The sequence below is a fragment of the Brassica napus genome, chromosome C6, assembly GCF_020379485.1.
Source record: "Brassica napus cultivar Da-Ae chromosome C6, Da-Ae, whole genome shotgun sequence".
Classification (NCBI taxonomy): domain Eukaryota; kingdom Viridiplantae; phylum Streptophyta; class Magnoliopsida; order Brassicales; family Brassicaceae; genus Brassica; species Brassica napus.
The window spans coordinates 7,532,547-7,552,229 of NC_063449.1; the positions used below are offsets into that span (position 1 = coordinate 7,532,547).

At 32.1% G+C, this 19,683-nt stretch overlaps 1 protein-coding gene across 1 annotated transcript; it reads right to left on the reverse strand.

Moving 5' to 3' along the window:
• Window positions 1–9,900: 9,900 nt before the first annotated feature.
• On the reverse strand, window positions 9,901–11,741 carry LOC106379506 (putative FBD-associated F-box protein At1g50980). Its single transcript, XM_013819441.3, has one exon. The coding sequence runs from the start codon at window positions 11,318–11,320 to the stop codon at window positions 10,145–10,147; it is 1,176 nt and encodes a 391-aa protein (XP_013674895.2). The 5' UTR covers window positions 11,321–11,741; the 3' UTR covers window positions 9,901–10,144.
• Between the last annotated feature and the right edge of the window lie 7,942 nt (window positions 11,742–19,683).

The window sequence follows — 19,683 nt, forward strand, 5'->3', positions numbered from 1 at the left end:
TTGATATTCCGTGTTTTTAACGGTTTTAAACTCGTTTTGGAGCAATTAAATGGTCGGTTTTAATTAATGTTTTGGTCTATTTGATGCGTTTTGGTGTTCTTAAGTGTAATATGCAGGTTACTAGATAGCTTGAAAGAAAAGAACGCATTCGGGATTTATTCAGAAGCAAGATGGACCGAACAATGGACCGAATGAAGTATTGATCGCACAGAGCACGAGATCGACCGATCCAAGATACCTGGATCGACCGATCCCAGGCTTTCATACACAAGATCGACCGATCCGAGCAATGTGGATCGACCGATCTCAGGCGCTACGGGCTCCACACGCACAAACGAGCTTTTCACTCCTTTTTACCCACTCCCCTCAATAATTAAGAGGAGAACTCGACCTTTGAGACTCAGAAAAGACCAGGGGCGACCAAGGAGGAGATTTACAAGTTCTAGAGAGAAGATTTGAGTGTTTTGTACTTGTTTTGGTGTGATTTGTGAAGATTTGTAAAGGAGTTCATCTCAAAACCATTTGGAGAAGATCTTCTGAACCTTTACTCTGTTTTAATACAATCTTATCATGTTTTCTTCATCAAAATCGTTTTGTTCTTGCTTAGTTATGTGTGAGTAGTCATCTAGTTGGGTTTAGGGGTTCTCATAGGGGATTTCTTGATGTTTTGATCCATAAAACGTGTGTAGACTAAGGGATTACGTTTTGGTTCTTCATCTAATGGATTTCTTACTGCTTGAACTGAATTGATCACTTAGTTCATGATTTCAGATTGTTTGATGCACCGAAAGTGATTGTTTGAACTTCCGAAAATACTTTAGATGAGCAAAGTGTCCTTAACCCTCGGAAGTTGATGTTATTGCGCTTTGTGAACATATTGAACCTGTTCTTAATGCTTGTTTAGAAATTGAAACTCAGCGGAAGTTAGTGTGGAGATTTCTATAACATAGAGAATTAGCGCTACGGAAGTAGGTTAATTCTAATATCGTGTTTGAGTTCTAGACGGTTCTTAATATATCCCTGTGTCTTCCATTAATTGTATCTTGATTAAAAAGAAATTCCTGAGAATTCCCAATGCCCAACGTTTGTTTTAAAATAGTTTTCAAATCGTTTAAATCATCTTTTTATATGCTTGTTTATGCTTTGTGACACTAGAGAAAATTAAATAAAAACCATCAAAAATATATTTTGATTCGTTGTAGCTATTAACTTGTCTGCAACTCTACGTGTGATCATCGGTCCCTGTGGATTCGATCCCGTATTACTACTGCGTACTTTACTGTGCACTTGCAGTTAGATAATCGGGTTAAAACTCGAGACATCAGAAGTTCGTCAGAATGTCGTTTCTCGGTATTCGTCAGAAAGTCGTCGGAAGTTCTGACGAAATTCCGACGAATTTTTTTTTCCCGACAAAACGATACCGACAGACAGGTTCGTCAGAAATTCGTTGGAATCGGTCTATTCCGACGAATTTCTGACGATTTCGGCCATCAGAATCCCCCTGTTTTCTTGTAGTGACTAGGTTTCTCGAGTTTGAGGGTTTCAAGATGTGGATAGAAATACAAGCTTTCAGGCCACTCAAAAGAGTTGTAAAGCATCTCAATTCTCAATTCTCTCAAAGAGCGAGCAACTAAATCATCAACCAAAGGATTGATGAGTACACTCAAAAAATATTGGTTCAGCTTGAGCGGCAAGCTCTCTATACTTGATCCACTTCTAAAAAATAGCGTAAACATATAAAAGTGCCATCATTTGGAAGAGTATCATCATTTCTGAATGTCTTTACCTCCTTCTAAAGAGACTTCCACCGTTTTGACATGGCACTCGTGGCTACAACATCTTTACTAGAAAGGAAAGACAGTATCTTCAGCAGCAACTCGTCTGGAAACTCACTCATTGTAACCCTCATATGAATCTCATTATTCATTGCTTTGACAATAGCCAGATTCTTATACACAAGGAATGAAGGAACAAACCCAAAACTCAGCCGGTGATTTTTAAAAAAAAAAATATCTTAACCTTATCTTGTATTTGCGATTGTGCTCACTTCATTTCTACAAAACTGTGTATATACATATGTTTTTATATAGTTTTGATATCTCAAGGAAAATCCTGTTCAGACTTTGCTTTTCAAATATGCGTTACATTTTTTCCTTTCCTTTTTTATCCTTTTTGTTTCCATCTTAAAACGAGAAAAAATGAATAAAACACCCTATTACAAAAATATTTATAGTCATTGTGGTTACCAGAAATGTATATATATTTTTCGGAGTCAAAAACTATATGACCGTCTTCAGCTTCAGAGGAAGTTATTTGACGTCTGTCAAAGGAGAAAGGAAACAACACTATTTGGGAAACTAGAAATCCATTGGCAAGGGAACGAACCAGTTTCTTTGTTGTTGGGTTTGTAATTTTGTTTCTCGTTGTAATACATTTTTTTTTGTTACTTTGCACTGGTTGTTTTTCCTTTTGGTTGTTACTTGGAAAAATTACTAGAGTGACTCAACTTGAGAAACTATTGCAGTTTTATCTATCTACAAACAATCCTATACTTATTTGTGCTTTAGCAGATGAAAGAAAATAAGCAAAAACAGGTTACATGATATATATTTAGCTGCTTTGAAGATGTAAAATGCCAAGCTGTAGTCATATCCTATGGACTAAGACTAAACCTTTCTTTGTTTTAGAGATTTTTTTTACTTTTTTTGTGGCTCTCTCTAGCATATTTGCTTTAATTAGCATCTTAGATTACCAGTTTTGATTCATCAATAACTTGTAATCTCCCTGTGTCATTACTAAATTCACATACTTAACAAAAAAAAATGATGTATATATATTTAGGGAGATCATCCGTTTGAAACCCTAAAGCAAATGTTATTGTGAATTCATGCCTAATATGAGTTATTAAAGTGAATTCCGCAACCCATATAAAAATATCTTATACTGTTTGGGTATCTGTTGTGCTGAATCAACGAAAATTCAATGTAAATATATCAAATGTATATGTATTACTCTCCTCGAAAACTCTTGTTCTATGGAGTTTTTGTTTCAATTGTTTTCTTAAATAGTAACTTGAGACATGGATGTTTTGTGACTTTGGTTGGTGTATAAGTTGGAACACTATCCCTGTCTTTTTATTGTATGAAATTTTTTTCTTAGGATTACCAACATGGTACATTTGCACACTTTCTTACATTTGATCATAGACTATAGAGCAATGTTTTCCTTATTGTTATACATGATGAAACCGAGAAACATACATAATGACAGGACAATCAATCCTTCACTGACTCAATAATAAGAAGAGTAATTGGTAAGAATGCACCCAAAATTCCATATAATTTGTCATATATCCTTGTTTTCTTTTAATATTTTTTATGACTATAATACCTTTATCTCTATCTCTCTCTCTTTTCCCTTTTATGTGTTCTAATCTCTTTATCTTTCGTATAGATTCTTCAAATCATCTTCTAATTCAACACAAATCTTTATTTTTTATTCTGATTCTTTTGACATCCATAATGCTAATCTTATTATCTCACCTCAATTCCAATGTTTCTAATTTTGACTCACAATCAACTTTTAGATAATATATACGTTAGTAGGTATTTTATTACTTACCTGCTATTATTTAGATTTTAATGGATTCTTAATCGATACATGAAGTGTTAGCTGTTACAAATAGTTTTGGGGCTATTTGATAGATAACTAATTAATTGTTAATAGTTTCATTAACTGATATATGATTTGTTAGTCGATACATTTGTTTGATACATAGATTGTTAGATGATACTGAAATTATTAACTGATATGTTAGTTGATATGTAGATTGTTACCTGCTATGTAAATATTTAGCTGATAAATCTAGAGTTACTTGTTTTCGATAAAGCATAAGGGTATTTTCGTCCGCACAGTGTCAAAAAGTTACTCTTTTTGGGTTATCCATAATTATGGACATTCAGCTAATTTGGACCTTAATTGGGTATATTCCACGCAAGAAACACAAATAGCAAATAACAAGAAATATGTTGGAAACTACCTATTTCAACTTATTAATAATAAACACAGATAGCAAATAACAACAAGATATGTTGGAAACTACCTATTCCAACTTATTAATAACAAAGAAGTTATTCAAACAGAAGCATACAATACAAGCCACACATTCTAATACTTCAGTACATCATGTTTCATATTTTGAGTAGAATGCACCAGCCTTTTTTAGATGACTCAAATTTTCGATGATGTACTTTGCACCTTCTCTCTCGCGGTCAGTATAGGTTGGTCACAAATAATGTTGACACTCGCCTTGACCAGCTCGGGCATATCTCCAAACCGAACATAGTTGCTGAAGGTGTCCTTAATGCTAAAGCACCTTAAAGAAGGTGCATTAATCACAAACCCATGAACACCTTCAGGCCGAGATTCCCCAGACGTATTATCGATAGATAAACACTTCAGCGTTGGCACATCGATAGTAAATACCATCACATTGGTATATGTGCTTCTTCTCACCACCAAGTCTTCAAGACGTGGGCAGATGCTTAGCAGCCTTTGCACAGACTCGTCGTTTGAGAATCTAACCGATAAAAGGTTGAGTTTCTTGAGGCCAATCAAAGAAACATTAGGTGGAATATCCACAAGACTAAGTTTCTCAAGTATGAGGGTTTCAAGTTGTGGGTAAAGATACAAGCTTTGGGGAAACTCAAAGGATTTGTAAATCATCTCTATTCTCAGCTCTCTCAAAGAGCGAGAAGCTGCATCATTAACCAAATCTCTGATGTCCTGTATCGAGTTATTTGGGTTCAGCTTGAGCTGTAAGCTCTCTACATTTGATCTGCTTCTAATGAATAGATCAAACATTTGACAAGTGCGAGGATATGGAGGAGTAGCATCATATCTGAATGTATTTACCTCCTTCCAAAGAGACTTCCACCGTTTTGAAATGGCACTCGTGGCTACAACATCTTTACTAGGTAGAAAAGACAGTATCTTCAACAGCAACTCGTCTGGAAACTCACTGATTTTATCCCCTCTAGGACTCCTACGATTCTGATTCCTCATTGCTTTGACAATAACCAAATTTTCATCACCAAGGAACAAACCCTAAACTCAACCGGTGATTTTTTTTTTTTGGAAAAGATCTAAACCTTATCTTGTATTTGTGATTGTGCTCTCTTCAATTCTACAAATCTGTGTATGTATGCTTTTATAGAGTTTTGATATCCCAATGAGAATCGTGTTCAGACTTTGCTTTTCAAATATACGTTACATTTTTTCCTTTCCTTATTTTATTCTTTTTATTTCCATCTTAAAATGAGGAAAAAAGAATAAAACACCCTATTACAGAAGTATTTATAGTCAATGTGGTTACCAGAAATGTAAATATATTTTTCCATATTAAAAAAGTTATTAGAATATATCTGGATTTATAGCCTAAATGCATGCATTAGATGTTGACTGAAAAGAAATAAAACTTGACTAATGGTAACAATCCAATACTATTTAAGTCATGAATTCTCTTATGTGTGACTTTTTATTTGGACCATTCCATATAAACTATATCAAATTTTACATAATGTAAATATAATATCTTTTATTATCTTTATCATTTTATTTGAAATGAAATGTGTATTATAAAATAAAATGCTAACAAAATCAATAAAAAACCTTTCTAAAACTTATTTTCGAAATTAATTAATGTAAACTTTAATTATCATAATTATAATTAGATATTAAAATTAGTTTATTATTTCTTATAAATCAAAATTAAAATCATATTAAAAGATTTATATTTTTAATGATAATGAAAAATTTAAATTGATTATTTTTAAAAATATATTTTAATAATATTTGAAAAATATTTTTTAGAAAGTAATTTTCTTATCTCTTTCAAATATAAAATAAAAATATTATTATTAACTATATAAAATGATAAATGAAAACGGTAAATTTTTTCAAATAAGATGATTTGTATTATAGTAAATATTTGATATTATTTAAATATCGGTATAAACAAATAATATCATATAAAAATAAAAAGCACAGCCTTTCTTATATTTAGTTCATTACAAAAATAAAACACCCCCATACGGATGTGCAGATAAAATTCTAGTTTAAATTAACATTTTATAAAACTAGTAGGATTGAAAATTGTTCTCTCTTAGCAGTTGGTTGGATAATAATCAAACCAAAAATATATGGGTCATACTATATAGAGATAATTGGCTGTATATACCTTTTATGAGCCAATATTAAGTAAATGTCCTACGAGCCATAAAACTCCAATTCACAGTAGAATTTTGGCAGTATTGTTCCCATAATACCCTTTTGTCTACGATTTCATTAGATTTGGCATATGTCTCTATTCATCTCTAGGTGTGCCAGCACACTGATTCTAAACCATATTTTTATGCCTTTAATACATTACTATTTCATTGCAGTAAAACATCACAATCATCTTCTTCCTCTTTCTTAACTCTTCATCAACACATTTTTTTCTACTCCTTTCTCCTTTGCGTATTGATATTTTTCACAAAGGATCAATTTTTATTGTTTAATCAATTTATGTATATATATATACTCTTCGGTCGACTAACGATTCTCCTTCTATTTTTCATATGTAATTTGAGATTCAAAAAAGAAAAAGAGAAAAGCGATGATGTTTATGGAGGCTATGGAGCACAAACTGGTAAAAAGGATTTGTGTTGAAAAAGAAAGATACAGATTTGGAAGATTAAATCGTAATATCCACCTTCGTATTTTACTTTTATGAAATTGATAAGTTTTAATGTAGCAACTAATATATTGTGTTATATATAAAATATACTATAACGGTTAACATTGTAGTTATCGGATGCATAATATTTTAGATGATATATAACACCATAGTTTAGCAAAAACAAATATGTGATGTTTGCCGGTGTTAGATAAATGGTCTGTATTTTTCTTTCAAAGCATCTTCTTTTTATCTTTTTGTACTTCATCGCATTTTGGTGGAACTTAAGGTCGTTTAATTAACAACATGTGAAAGAGCTCAAGCGCAACATTCTCTTTAGCAACTCGCTTGTTCAAAAGATGCGCGAACAATCTAACAAATGATTAAGAACATATGCTTCTTGATGCAATAGTAAGTCCGCTGGAGTTGCAAAACCAAAGTATAACACTATGATTTAGCGGTAAAACATTTTGTTAGCTGACACTAATCTGTATTGTTTATCGGTATCATCTGTATATTTTAACCAAACTTTTATCAGTTAATGGTAACTTAATTTGTAGCATGTAACAAACCAAGTATCATCTAACAAAAACTCTTCATATATAAGATAAACATTGGTCAGTCACTCACATTTAACAAAACCATTAACCTTTAAGCCAAAAGATACATAATATATCAATTATATTATCTATCTTTTTGGTTTAACAAGTAACATAATTTTTTATGTTAATCTGATTGTTGTTCCAACATAATGTAAATATTGTTCGCTTGGACAAGTTCAAAAATTTAACACATACTCCATGTACTCAATAGAATCTCATGAGGGCTAACAGTAAGCCGGCAATACCATATAATAACCTCTAACAATGCATTTTACGTCTAACATCGGGTGTAGCGCCTAACACCATGCTAAGCGACCATAAAAGAATGTAACTAGATATACATCGGTTGTAGCACCTAACACCATGCTAAGCGACCATTAACAATGTAACTACATATGATTTAACAACAGAACCTAACATCTAACAAATCTTGTCATCAGATAACTAATATAATTTAGGCTAACATAAAAGTCAAACCAAATGACTAAGATAATGCATCTAACATCAGGTGATAAAAAACTGAGACGAAGACGGCGCTGTAGGAGAGGAAGATCGGTAGCGGACTCTCACCGTTCAACTCATGCAGGAAAACCACGAGATCTGGCCATTTTATTCGGATGCAGCGACTCGTGTGACCTCTGATTAGAGCTACAATTATGATTTGGAATTTGAAAAAGCTTCGATTGTGAAGGAAGGTTAGACACAATTATTAAAGGAGAACTGAAATTTAGATACCTAACAACAAGGAGCTTAGGAGATTTCCATGCGACAGAGGAGGTAGGAGAACTGGGCACGAGCAGTTGCAGCAGAATCGATCACCGCCATAGGTCATCGTCGTCTAGATATTTATCATTAAAGGTATAGGAAGAAATCAAAGATCGTGACGATGGCTCTATGAAATTGTTCTCTCTACAAAAAGTGGTAATTTTCCAACCAATGGATTCTTCACCTGCTACAAAATTCTAATAAAAAATGAAATAATTCTCTCACCATATGTATACGTAGAGTACGATCGTAGAGTCATTATTTCATCTGACACAATTTCATGTATGCTCCCATTTAGAGTCATAGATTAGTAGGGGTCAAATGGGGATTAAGAAAGTTCAACAGTGTCGTGGGCATTTAGTTAATTTTGAGTTATTGTATGCATATAGAGCCTAATTTCTCTACTATATATGCTCTTTTCTTTTTAAGTTTTCTTATATATATCAGATCGTCGCTGGTATATGTCCCTTTTGTTTAAAAATTTATTATATAAAGAAATAACAAGTTGTACAGATTCCAAACTTGTATAGTAAACATATCACATACTAACAAACTTGAATCATAGGTGAACCTTCAAAAATACACCAAAATGAATTCGAAAGAACCAAAATTGAGTATGGTAACCAGCAAAGCGGTTTTGAGTAGAAGCACATAAAGAACATGTTTAGATTGAGTCTATATATTTAAGAAGCCACATTTTAATGCAAAACATTCATTATCGCAGGTGGTTACAATTTCACCATGTATACAGGTTGTGAGTTTGATTCCCCTTTGATAATTTTGTTAAAGTATAAAACACATATATTTAATATTTTTAGATATAAAAAGCTATGTAAAAGTGTACGTAGAAATTGTAAATTAAAAAGTTTAACATCAAAACTGAGTTGTGAAGAATATTTATTCCCTTAGAGTTTTCTTTCATTTTTTTGATGTTTTCCTCAAAATGTGTATTATTGGTGATGGTTTTAAGCTTTCCTTGTGTTCGGTTGAGGGTAAGGTACCATTTATTTAGTTTTATGAAGATTTACCATTTATTTGATCATAGATTATATGGGAAAACGACCATTTCATACCCAACATATCGTGATATGTCCAATTCATACATGACTCATGTGATCATGTAAAAACATACTTGTACTTTGAAAATTTCAAATAACATACATATTTTTTTATTTTATTTTGCAAAATCATACACCCGTAACCACATCAACTGTCATGTCATCTATTTTTATTATTGTGGTTGCTATATCAACTAATTTTGCTAACGAAGATGCCACATGTACAATTTGTTTTTAGAAAAAAAAATAAAAATAGTCGTTTTTAAAAAAGTAACTTTTAAACAATATAAAATTTTACTTTTTATATTATTTAGTAACTATTAACCAAAAATAACTAAATCATTAAAAAAGTATCTTAAATAAGAGATATATCTACATCATATATTTTTTAAATGTAGCATTTGAATAGTACCCATTGAATTTCAGGTCGGGTTTTTTGGATTTTGGTTATATTTTGTAACACGTCATCAGATCCATACTGATTTTTTTTCAAGTTTGGGTTGGGATAGGTTTTGTAATCCTACAAGACCCATTAAGATATTTTTTACATTTAGGACCATGTACTGATCAGATTTTTCGGTTTGGGTTCGGTACGGATTTCAGTTCACAGATTTTATACCCAACCCTAAACACAATCATGATAATTGAGAGTAACACGACTCTAGCACTAGCACTAAGTTTGAATCATTACAACATATATAACTGTTATGAATTAGGATGGTATTGTGATAGAATCAAAATATTTACGAATAAATCGATTAAATTTCTATGAGTTAATTAATTTTTTTACTAAATAATAAAAAATTATAAATTTTACCTTTTCTAGAAATTTATTTATAAAAACAATTATTTAGTTGGAAATACATAATTGAGTACGGAAATAAGAGAAATATGATGGAAAATACTATTCCCAAGTTATTATTAATAAAAGAAGCGTTCACTCAAACACAAGCATGCAAGTCTTTGAGCCTCTTGCCACAGACTCCAACTCCTTCAGAATATCATGTTTCCTTGCAGATTTTGAGTAAAACGACGCCTTCTTTAGACAACTCGCATTTCTTAGGATGTACTTTGCAGCTTCTCTCTCTTGGTCGGTGCCATTGTCTCCACTCGAAGCTCTCCAGATGGGACATTAAACATTCAGGAACAGAAATTGGTTGGTTCCATGAATAAGTCACGTCGTTGGACTGAGAGTGTTTCTGATACAACTTGAGAACTCGGAGTATTGGAGCGTCTTTGAGTAAATTACACCACTGGGAAGGACATGAAAATAGCTCTAGGTGGTCAAGAAAGAGGAACGAAGTAGCAAGATGAAGATATGGAGACTGTAAACACAGAGAGAGATGTCTTGTTGAGGCAAGAGATCCTAGAATGTCCTCAGGTTGGTCACACACGATGTTGACACTCGCCTTGACCAGCTCCGGCATATTACCAAACCGTAAATAGTTGCTGAAGCTGTCCTTAATGTTAAAGCACCTCAAAGAAGGTGCATTAACCACAAACCCATGAACACCTTCAGGCCTTGACTTCCACGAATTATAGATACATAAATTCTTCAGTGTAGGAACATCAATAGTAAATATCATCACATTGGTATATAGGCTTCTTCTCACTACCAAGTCTTCAAGAAGTGGGCATATGCTTAGAAGCTTAATCACTGATTCGTCGCTTGAGAATCTAACCGATAAAATGTGGAGTTTCTTGACACCAATCAAAGAAACGTTAGATGGAATATCCACAAGACTAAGTTTCTGGAGTATGAGGGTTTCAAGTTGTGGATAGAAATACAAGCATTGGGGCAACTCAAAGGATATGTAAAGCATCTCTATTCTCAGTTCTCTCAAAGAGCGAGCAACTGCATCCTTAACCAAAGGGTTGATATTTGTTCTCGAAAAACCTGGGTTCAACTTGAGCTGCAAGATGTCTACACTTGATCTGCTTCTAATGAATAGCGCAAACATGTTAAAAGTGAGAGGATATGAATCATCATATCTGAATGTCTTTACCTCCTTCCAAAGAGACTTCCACCGTTTTGAAATGGCACTCGTGGCTACAACATCTTTACTAGGAAGAAAAGACAGTATCGTCAACAGCAACTCGTCTGGAATCTCACTCACTGTATCCCTCCTACGAATCGGATTCCTCCTTGTACCCCTCCTACGAATCTGATTCCTCATTGCTTTGACAATAACCAATTAACAAACCCTAAACTCAACCAGTGTTTTCTTTTTTTTAAAAGATCTAAACCTTATCTTGTATTTGCGATTGCGCTCTCTTCATTTTTATAAAACTGTGTATATATGTTTTTATAGAGTTTTGATATCTCAATGAGAATCCTGTTCAGACTTTGCTTTTCAAATATACGTTACATTTTTCCTTTCCTTTTTTTATTCTTTTTATTTCCATCTTAAAACGAGGAAACACGAATGAAACACCCTATTACAAAAATATTCATAGTCATTGTGGTTACCAGAAATGTATATATACTTTTCCATATTATAAAATTTATCAAAATAGAGATAGATTTATAGCCTAAATGCATGCATGAGATTTTTTTTTTTTTTGACAAAGAAGGAAAACTTAACGAATGGAAACAATTTAAATAAATATTTTATAAACTAATAAAACTTAAACTTGTTCTCCCTTAACAGTTGGTTGGCTAATAATCATATGGGTCACATATATATATGATCTTTTCTTTTTAAATTTTCTTATATATATATATATATATATATTAAATCGTCACTGGTAAATCCCCCTTTTGTTTAAATATATTTTATAAAAGAAATATTTTTTTTATAGATTTATACCACATAAGGCAAAATGGCCAAACATATTAGTAAACATATCACATACTAACAAACTTGGTGTTGGGCCTTGTCTCCAGCCAGGTAAAGCTTTTCCGGGTGAAGTGGACCGCTGCCTAACCGAGCCCAAGTGAATGATCCACGTAAGTGGAGAACCCCTGGATTATCAAAAAAAAAAAAAAAAAAAAAAAAAAAAAAAAAAAAAACAAACTTGATCATAGGTGAATATATCAAATGGATTCGAAAGAACCGATATTGAGTATGGTAACCAGCAAAGTGGTTTTGAGTCGAAGCACATCAAGCATACATGTGTTTCTAGTTTAGATTGAGTCTATATATTTAAGAAGCAATATTTTAAGAGAAAAATACAAAAATAACACTAAATAAAGTTTTTGTTCACAAACTAGCACACAAAGTCAAAAGTCACAAAAATAGCACTTAATGTTTTATCAAAAGTCACAAACTTAAGGTTTAGAGTTAAAGGGTGGGGTTTAGGATTTAGGGTTTAGGGTTTAGAGTTTAGGGTTTAAGGTTTAGAGTTTAGGGTTTAGGGTTTAGGGTTTAGGGTTTAGGGTTTAGGGTTTAGAGTTTAGGGTTTAGGGTTTAGGGTTTAGGGTTTAGAGTTTAGGGTTTAGAGTTTAGGGTTTAGGGTTTAGAGTTGAGAAATGAGGTTTTGGGGATAAGATTTCAAATTTTGAAAAATAAAAAAATTAAAATTTTCAAAGGATAAACTTAGAAATGTGCTATTTTGGTCATTTTAGTTTTTGAGTGTTATTTTTGTGATATAAACTTAGAAATGTGCTATTTTGGAGATTTGTCCATATTTTAATGCAAGACATTTATTATCGCATGTGCTTGCAAATTCACCATGTATTTCAGGTTGTGAGTTTGATTTCCCGGGTGTCTTTTCTTTTATAAGTACACTAGGTGATAACCCGCGCCTTGCACGGAGTGAATTGACTCGGTGATTTAATGTTTGACATCCAAAATAGAGTATGTATTTGCAATATGTGATTGATAAAGTATGACTTTATAACAACGGAAGAAAGTTTCAAGAACGGTAAAAGCATATTTAAACAATAGAAATAACTTTCTTATAACTAAAAAGCTCATTTATTATTAAGATGCATAATTAAAGAATTTATCATAATAGTTCTTAAGTAAGACGTTGAAAGCCAAAACAAAAAATATAAATATAAAAAGAATACTAATAAAACGAAAAAATCTTCAAATTAATAGACACTCCAACATCAACTTCAATTTGCTGGCATAGGAATTCTGTGACCATAAACGCAGGTTATAAAAAAATGATGTTTTGAAACCCCAAACTTTAATTTTCCCAAACTTCAAAACACAAATGATGGCATTCTCACCACGTCCTTGAATAGCATCACTTACATCAGTAGCAAAGTTACCCCACAACACCATTGGCAACCGTTCATCCCTAACAATAGATATAAATTAGCAAATATGAACATACGCATACATATGACATATGAATACATTAGAATATATACAGAGGCGTCTTACTTTTCATTACGAAGCTCCACAGTCAGTTTATGAGTTTCTTTCCCATTTGCTGATACAACTTCAATTGGCGTCACCTCAACAATCTGACCAATTACATCTGGAAAGACAAATATTTAGTTGAGTCTACAATTGAAACATATACTCATATTAGAAAGACAATAAATTATTTAGCTAACTTACCAACCAAATAATCCATATTGAGTGTACCATCTATAATGTCCCTGTAGTTAACTGGTTCAAAGCCAGTTAGGGCATCGGGCAAATCATCACAATTCCTCACACATGTTGTGGAGAGGAAACCAATTCTGTATGGATGTATGGTTGTTCGGTATGAACCGCAAGAGGGGTTGAGTGAAAAGTTAATGATAATCTTTGAACTTCCTTGTGAAAGGAAGGAATCAAATTGATTAACCAGATCTTTTTTCACCGAAGCGTTTATCTTAACACCCTAAAAAAAGTTCAAAAATTAAGGTATTAGACAATGAAACACGTTTGTGAACTGGAAATTAGTAACATGACCAATATAGGATGCTTACGTTAGAGTCGATTAGCACCATCTCAATGGTTAGGCCACCGTCCACAGAATACTGCTTCCACAAACGTATGATCTTCACTTGAATCTTCCACATACTCTTAAACGGTTTCAAATCAGACACAGCAGTTATCGCAGCCATTATAGGAGTATGAGGGAAGAGTAGTTTTGTTTCTGTGTGAATGAGATGAATAGAGATCGTAGGGGACGTGACTCTTATATAAGAGTAAAACCCTACGGATTTTAACTTAGTTTCCACGTTAAAAGGGCATTCATTATCATATATTTTTGCCTTGGCCAGCACGAACAGATTTAATGATATTGCCATAAACAGATTATCGTAGTTGATTCTCATATATTCTGGCCTTGGAGAGGAAACAAAGAATTGGTTTTACCGGCGAGATTTTAATATCGCAGCCATTATTCGATGAACCGACCGGTTGGGTTCAGTAAACCCAAATAACCGATTTTCAATATTACGTCCAGTTAAACTCTATATTAAAAAAAGTCCAGATGTGTAGTTGTAATTATGCCTCTGTAATCCTGGCTTCACAAACTAATGATACGTACAAATAGTTTGTATGCCATAAATCAAATATTACAGAATGGGAGATCACGTCTTCATCTTCGTCTTGCGTAACAAATAACTAAGCTTATCTTCTTGTGACATCGTCATATTCTCTTTTCATAGTTCATAAATTCTATAAACGTTCAAGAACCGTAATGCAGTGTGGAGCTGCGCAACTTAGCGAGCTTGGTCATGTCTCGGTTCTAAGATACAGAGTGTACTCTGTTTCAAAGTGTTCTCGTCGAGATGAATAGTCATGTCTCTCTTGTAAGACAAAAGTAAAAGACGTCTTCATCTTCTCGGTTCTGTCATACGAATTTAAACGTCTTCATCTTCTCCGTTTTATCGTCTTGAGTAACACAGAACTGCAGCTTACATTCTTCAGACGTCGTCATCTTCTCTTTCGATCATACTTCTTCATATCACAAGCATGCGCAAAGATTGTCACATTGAAGAACAAAGATATGTAATAACTCAGAAGTCACGGTCAAGAACAACGTTAGACATAATAAACTAACTTTTTATAGTTCATACAATCTATACACGTTCAAGAACCATTATGCAGTGTGGAGCAAAAATGCTTAGCGAGCTCAGTGATGTATCGTTTCTAAGATTCAGAGTGTTCTCTTGTTGAAAGTGTTCATGATGAGTTCTTCGCCGATATGAATGTTCATGTCTCCCGTATAAGAGAAAAGTTAATTACGTCTTCATCTTCTCGATTCTGTGTTTCTAACTTACACGTGTTACTATCTAGTGCTTCGCGATGTGCACTGACAGAGCACACCCGTATATGTTCTGGAAAGTGTTCAGGATGGGAAATAATCTTTACGATGGTACGGTGATGTCGTAGCTTAAGCTTTACGTGATAACTCATTCCACGAGTGGTTTTTTTAATTTTCTAGATCAATGAAACGTTTCCCAAAATTATGGAATAGCAAAACCAATTAAGGCAACTAATTTGTGAGAGTCTCTGTCTAGTGGACACGTGTCATACATGGTGTGAAAGCATTAACTCCAATGCTCCTCTTTTAATATATAAGGGATACCAGGATACTACCCACGTTTTAACGCAGTTTATATTTTTCGGTTCAATTCACAAAATTGACAATTCCTTACAAAAATAACAAGATAATTACTAAATGTCCACATGTATGTGTATGTAAAGTATATAAAAGTGGTTGTTAAATATATAAAGATACTGTTAATCAGTATTAAATAACATTTTTATTTAAAATAACACATGAAAGATAAAATTCTTAAAATAAAATTAATTAAAAATAAAATAAGCATGGACACTGAATTTTCTTTCATATAAAAAAATTAAATTGTATCCGTAAATAGGGGCGGTACGGACAGAATATTCGGGCATTTGGAGGTATTTGTGTCGTTTCGATCCATAGCCACTCGGATATTCAGTGTCTCAGATATCCGGAAAATTTTAGATTTTTCACGGATATCCGATTTGATCAGTAAATAAAATAAAAAATAAATGAAAAAAAAACTATAAAATAATAATATTTCATTACAAAATAAATTATTATTTAACTTTTTAAATTCCAATACCTAATAATAAATTAAATACATTAACATATTGTAAAAATTATATAAACTATAATATATATATATTTTATATATAATTCTTTAAATATATGTATATATAACGGATCGAATGAGATATATATTCCTAAAAATATTAGTATTTGTGTTTTTTTTCGTTTTTAACAAATATTTCATTTTAGTATTTGATATGCTTCGTAGTGTTACGGATATCCAGATTTTTTTGGTTCGAAGCAAAATGGATAATGAATCAAATCAAAAATTTACGAATATTTTTTACAAACTATCCGTAAATAATAAAAATAAGATATGTATAATTGGACTTTCGATTCGTTATCCGTTTTGATTCGAATCGAAAAATCTGGATAGTGTGAGTTTTATTGGAACATTATATGTGAGTTTTATATTTAAAACAAAACGTAAAGTACGTGTGAACACATTTATATAGAGTTTAGCTTAGAAGATCTGTACACGTGACACATCAACGTGCTCATTCTCAAATCGCACGTTTCTATTATATTGTGAATGCATTTATTACAATATTTCACGTTTAATATATAACGGATTAGAGGCAAGGCTGTGTATCACGTACCAATACTTATTCATTTGTTATCATAAATTCAGTTAGAGAATATTTTAATATCCATACTGTAATTATATATTATCATTTTTCTTGGATTTTTACATTTTTCCTTATAAAGCTGCATATCAATCTTATTATTTAATATAGTCTATCTCTTTATTTTGATTAATGGTTAGCGGAAAGCCAATCCTTAGCTTATGCATCACTTAATAGGCTTTTAATAATTAAAAAAAAATTGTTCGCAATAAACAAACTGATATAGTCAAACTTTATATGCCGTATATAACCGTGTAAAAATTAATATATAATTAAAAAGTGTAATTATAAGGTAAATTAAAATGATACACTACAAGAAAATAGCGGCATACTGAGAGAATAAATCGTCGGTATGTCGTCGGAATAACGCTATTCCGACGACATACCGGCGAAAAAAGTCCTCGGAAATAACTCTTCGGAAATTCATCTTTCCTCGGAAATCCCTCGGAAATGTCCGACGGAATTCCGAGGAAATTCATTTCCTCGGAATATTCCGAGGAGTTTTTTCGTCGGTAATTCCTCGGAATATTCCGAGGAAGATGTCGTCGGAATATTCCGAGGGATACACTTCCTCGGAATATTTCCAAAATTAAAAAAAAAAATTATAAATTTATTTTTTTAAATTGAAATTCGAAAATATAAAATTAAAATTGAAATAGAAAACATATTTAAAATACAAAAATAATAAAATAGTTTTTATAAATAAAAAAAAATGTTTTATAAATAAAAAATTAGTATTAATAAATATAAATATTTTTATAAATATGAAATCATCTTTTTATAAATACAAAATAGTTTTTATAAATACAAAAAATAAAATAGTGTTTATAAATGAAAAAAATGTTTTATAAATACAAAATTAGTTTTAATAAATATAAATATTTTTATAAATATGAAATCATCTTTTTATAAATACAAAAAATAATAAAATAGTGTTTATAAATCAAAAAAATGTTTTATAAATACAAAATTAGTTTTAATAAATAGAAATATTTTTATTGATATGAAATCATCTTTTTATAAATACAAAATAGTTTTTATAAATACAAAAAATAATAAAATAGTGTTTATAAATCAAAAAATGTTTTATAAATACAAAATTAATTTTAAAATATGAAATCATCTTTTATAAATCCAAAAATCGAATTTATATACAAAGAATGTTTTGTATATTTAAAAATAATTTTTATAAATACAAAAATAAAAAAATAGTGTTTATAAATAAAAAAATGTTTTATAAATACAAAATTAGTTTTAATAAATATAAATATTTTTATAAATATGAAATCATCTTTTATAAATCCAAAAATCGAATTTATATACAAAAACGTTTTGTAAAATCGAATTTATATAGAAAAAACTTTTTGTAAATACAAAAATAATAAACAATTTGTAAAACAAGTTCTAAATCAATTCAACACAACCAAATCACAATTCTAAACCTATTACACAACAAATCACAATCCTACCCAATCACCCTAACAAAAATCTATCAAAAAACTTCTAAAATCATCAAATCTACTTAAAAACCTAACAAATAGGACCTAAGAGAGTGGGATAGGGTCCTTACATGATTTGTAAGGGAATGGAAAGGATTTGCCGGAGAGATCGTCGCGAGAGAAGGTGGAGAACGCCGGAAGGAGAGAGAGATTGCCGGAGAGGAAGAAGAGAGAAATGGGGAAGAAGATGCGGTTCGAGTTTATAAAACCTTCGGTCTGACGGATATTTTCCGTCGGAATTCCCTCAGTATTTTCAATTTCAATTTTCGCGAAATATTTGGCGGCTTGTTTGCCCGGTTAAATGAAAATATTCTGAGGAAATTCCGACGGCCACTTAAATATCCGTCGGAATTTCCTCAGAATATTTTCATTAATTCGAGGAAAAAGAATATCCTGTGCATATATTTCTATTAATTTATATTGTTCCTCGGAATTTCCTCGGAATATTCCGAGGAAATACCGAGGAACTAGTGTTTGGGGTTTCAAAACATCAATTTTTTTTGCCGTATTTCATTTCTTATACAATTGTAATGCATACCATTGAGGATTCTTTGTATAGATGAGCATAAACCATGAAATAACAAATTTCAAAACGAATTGTAAGTATTCCATTTACCGTTCATTAAAGTGTATAAGTGTTTCTCTTATGTTGTGGGGATTTCGTTCATACAATCGAAAAAGTGTTTATTATAGGGTAAGGAACAAATTTTTGACTTCATAATGAACGTAAGACACTTAATAAGGGTTATATAGGTGTTATTCAAACCGCAAAACGTTGTTTTCGGTTTAAAAACCCTATTTCCTCGGAATTTCCTCGGAATATTCCGAGGGAATTCCGAGGAAACCCTTTTCTTCCTCGGAATTCCGTCGGAATATTCCGAGGAAATTCCGAGGAACTAGTGTTTGGGGTTTCAAAAAGTCAATTTTTTTTTAAAACGGATCGATCGATGGATATATGTCCAAAAACGCATCGATCGATCACTAAGATGGACCAAAGCGTAACAATGTGATCGATCGATGAGATTATCCCATCGATCGATCTAGGATATCAAGTGTTCCTCGGAATTTCCTCGGAATATTCCGAGGAAATTCCGAGGAACTACTGTTTTGGGTTTCAAAATCTCGAATGTTTTTTTATAAACGCAGCGATCGATGGTTTTATGTCCAAAAACGCATCGATCGATCACTAAGATGGACCAAAGCGTAACAATGTGATCGATCGATGGGTATATGTCCAAAAACGCATCGATCGATCACTTGTTCGTCGGAATTTCCTCGGAATTTTGTGAGGAACACATTTCTCCTCGGAATTTCCTCGGAATATACCGACGGATTAATGTTTCCTCGGAATTCCGTCGGTATATTCCGAGGAAATTCCGAGGAAACCCAAAATTTGGGCTTCCTCGGAATTTCCTCGGAAATTCCTCG

What these genes read in the sequence shown, in the direction of transcription:
- LOC106379506 (XM_013819441.3), bottom strand. Translation starts at nt 11,320, where the DNA reads ATGAGGAATCAGATTCGTAGGAGGGGTACAAGGAGGAATCCGATTCGT.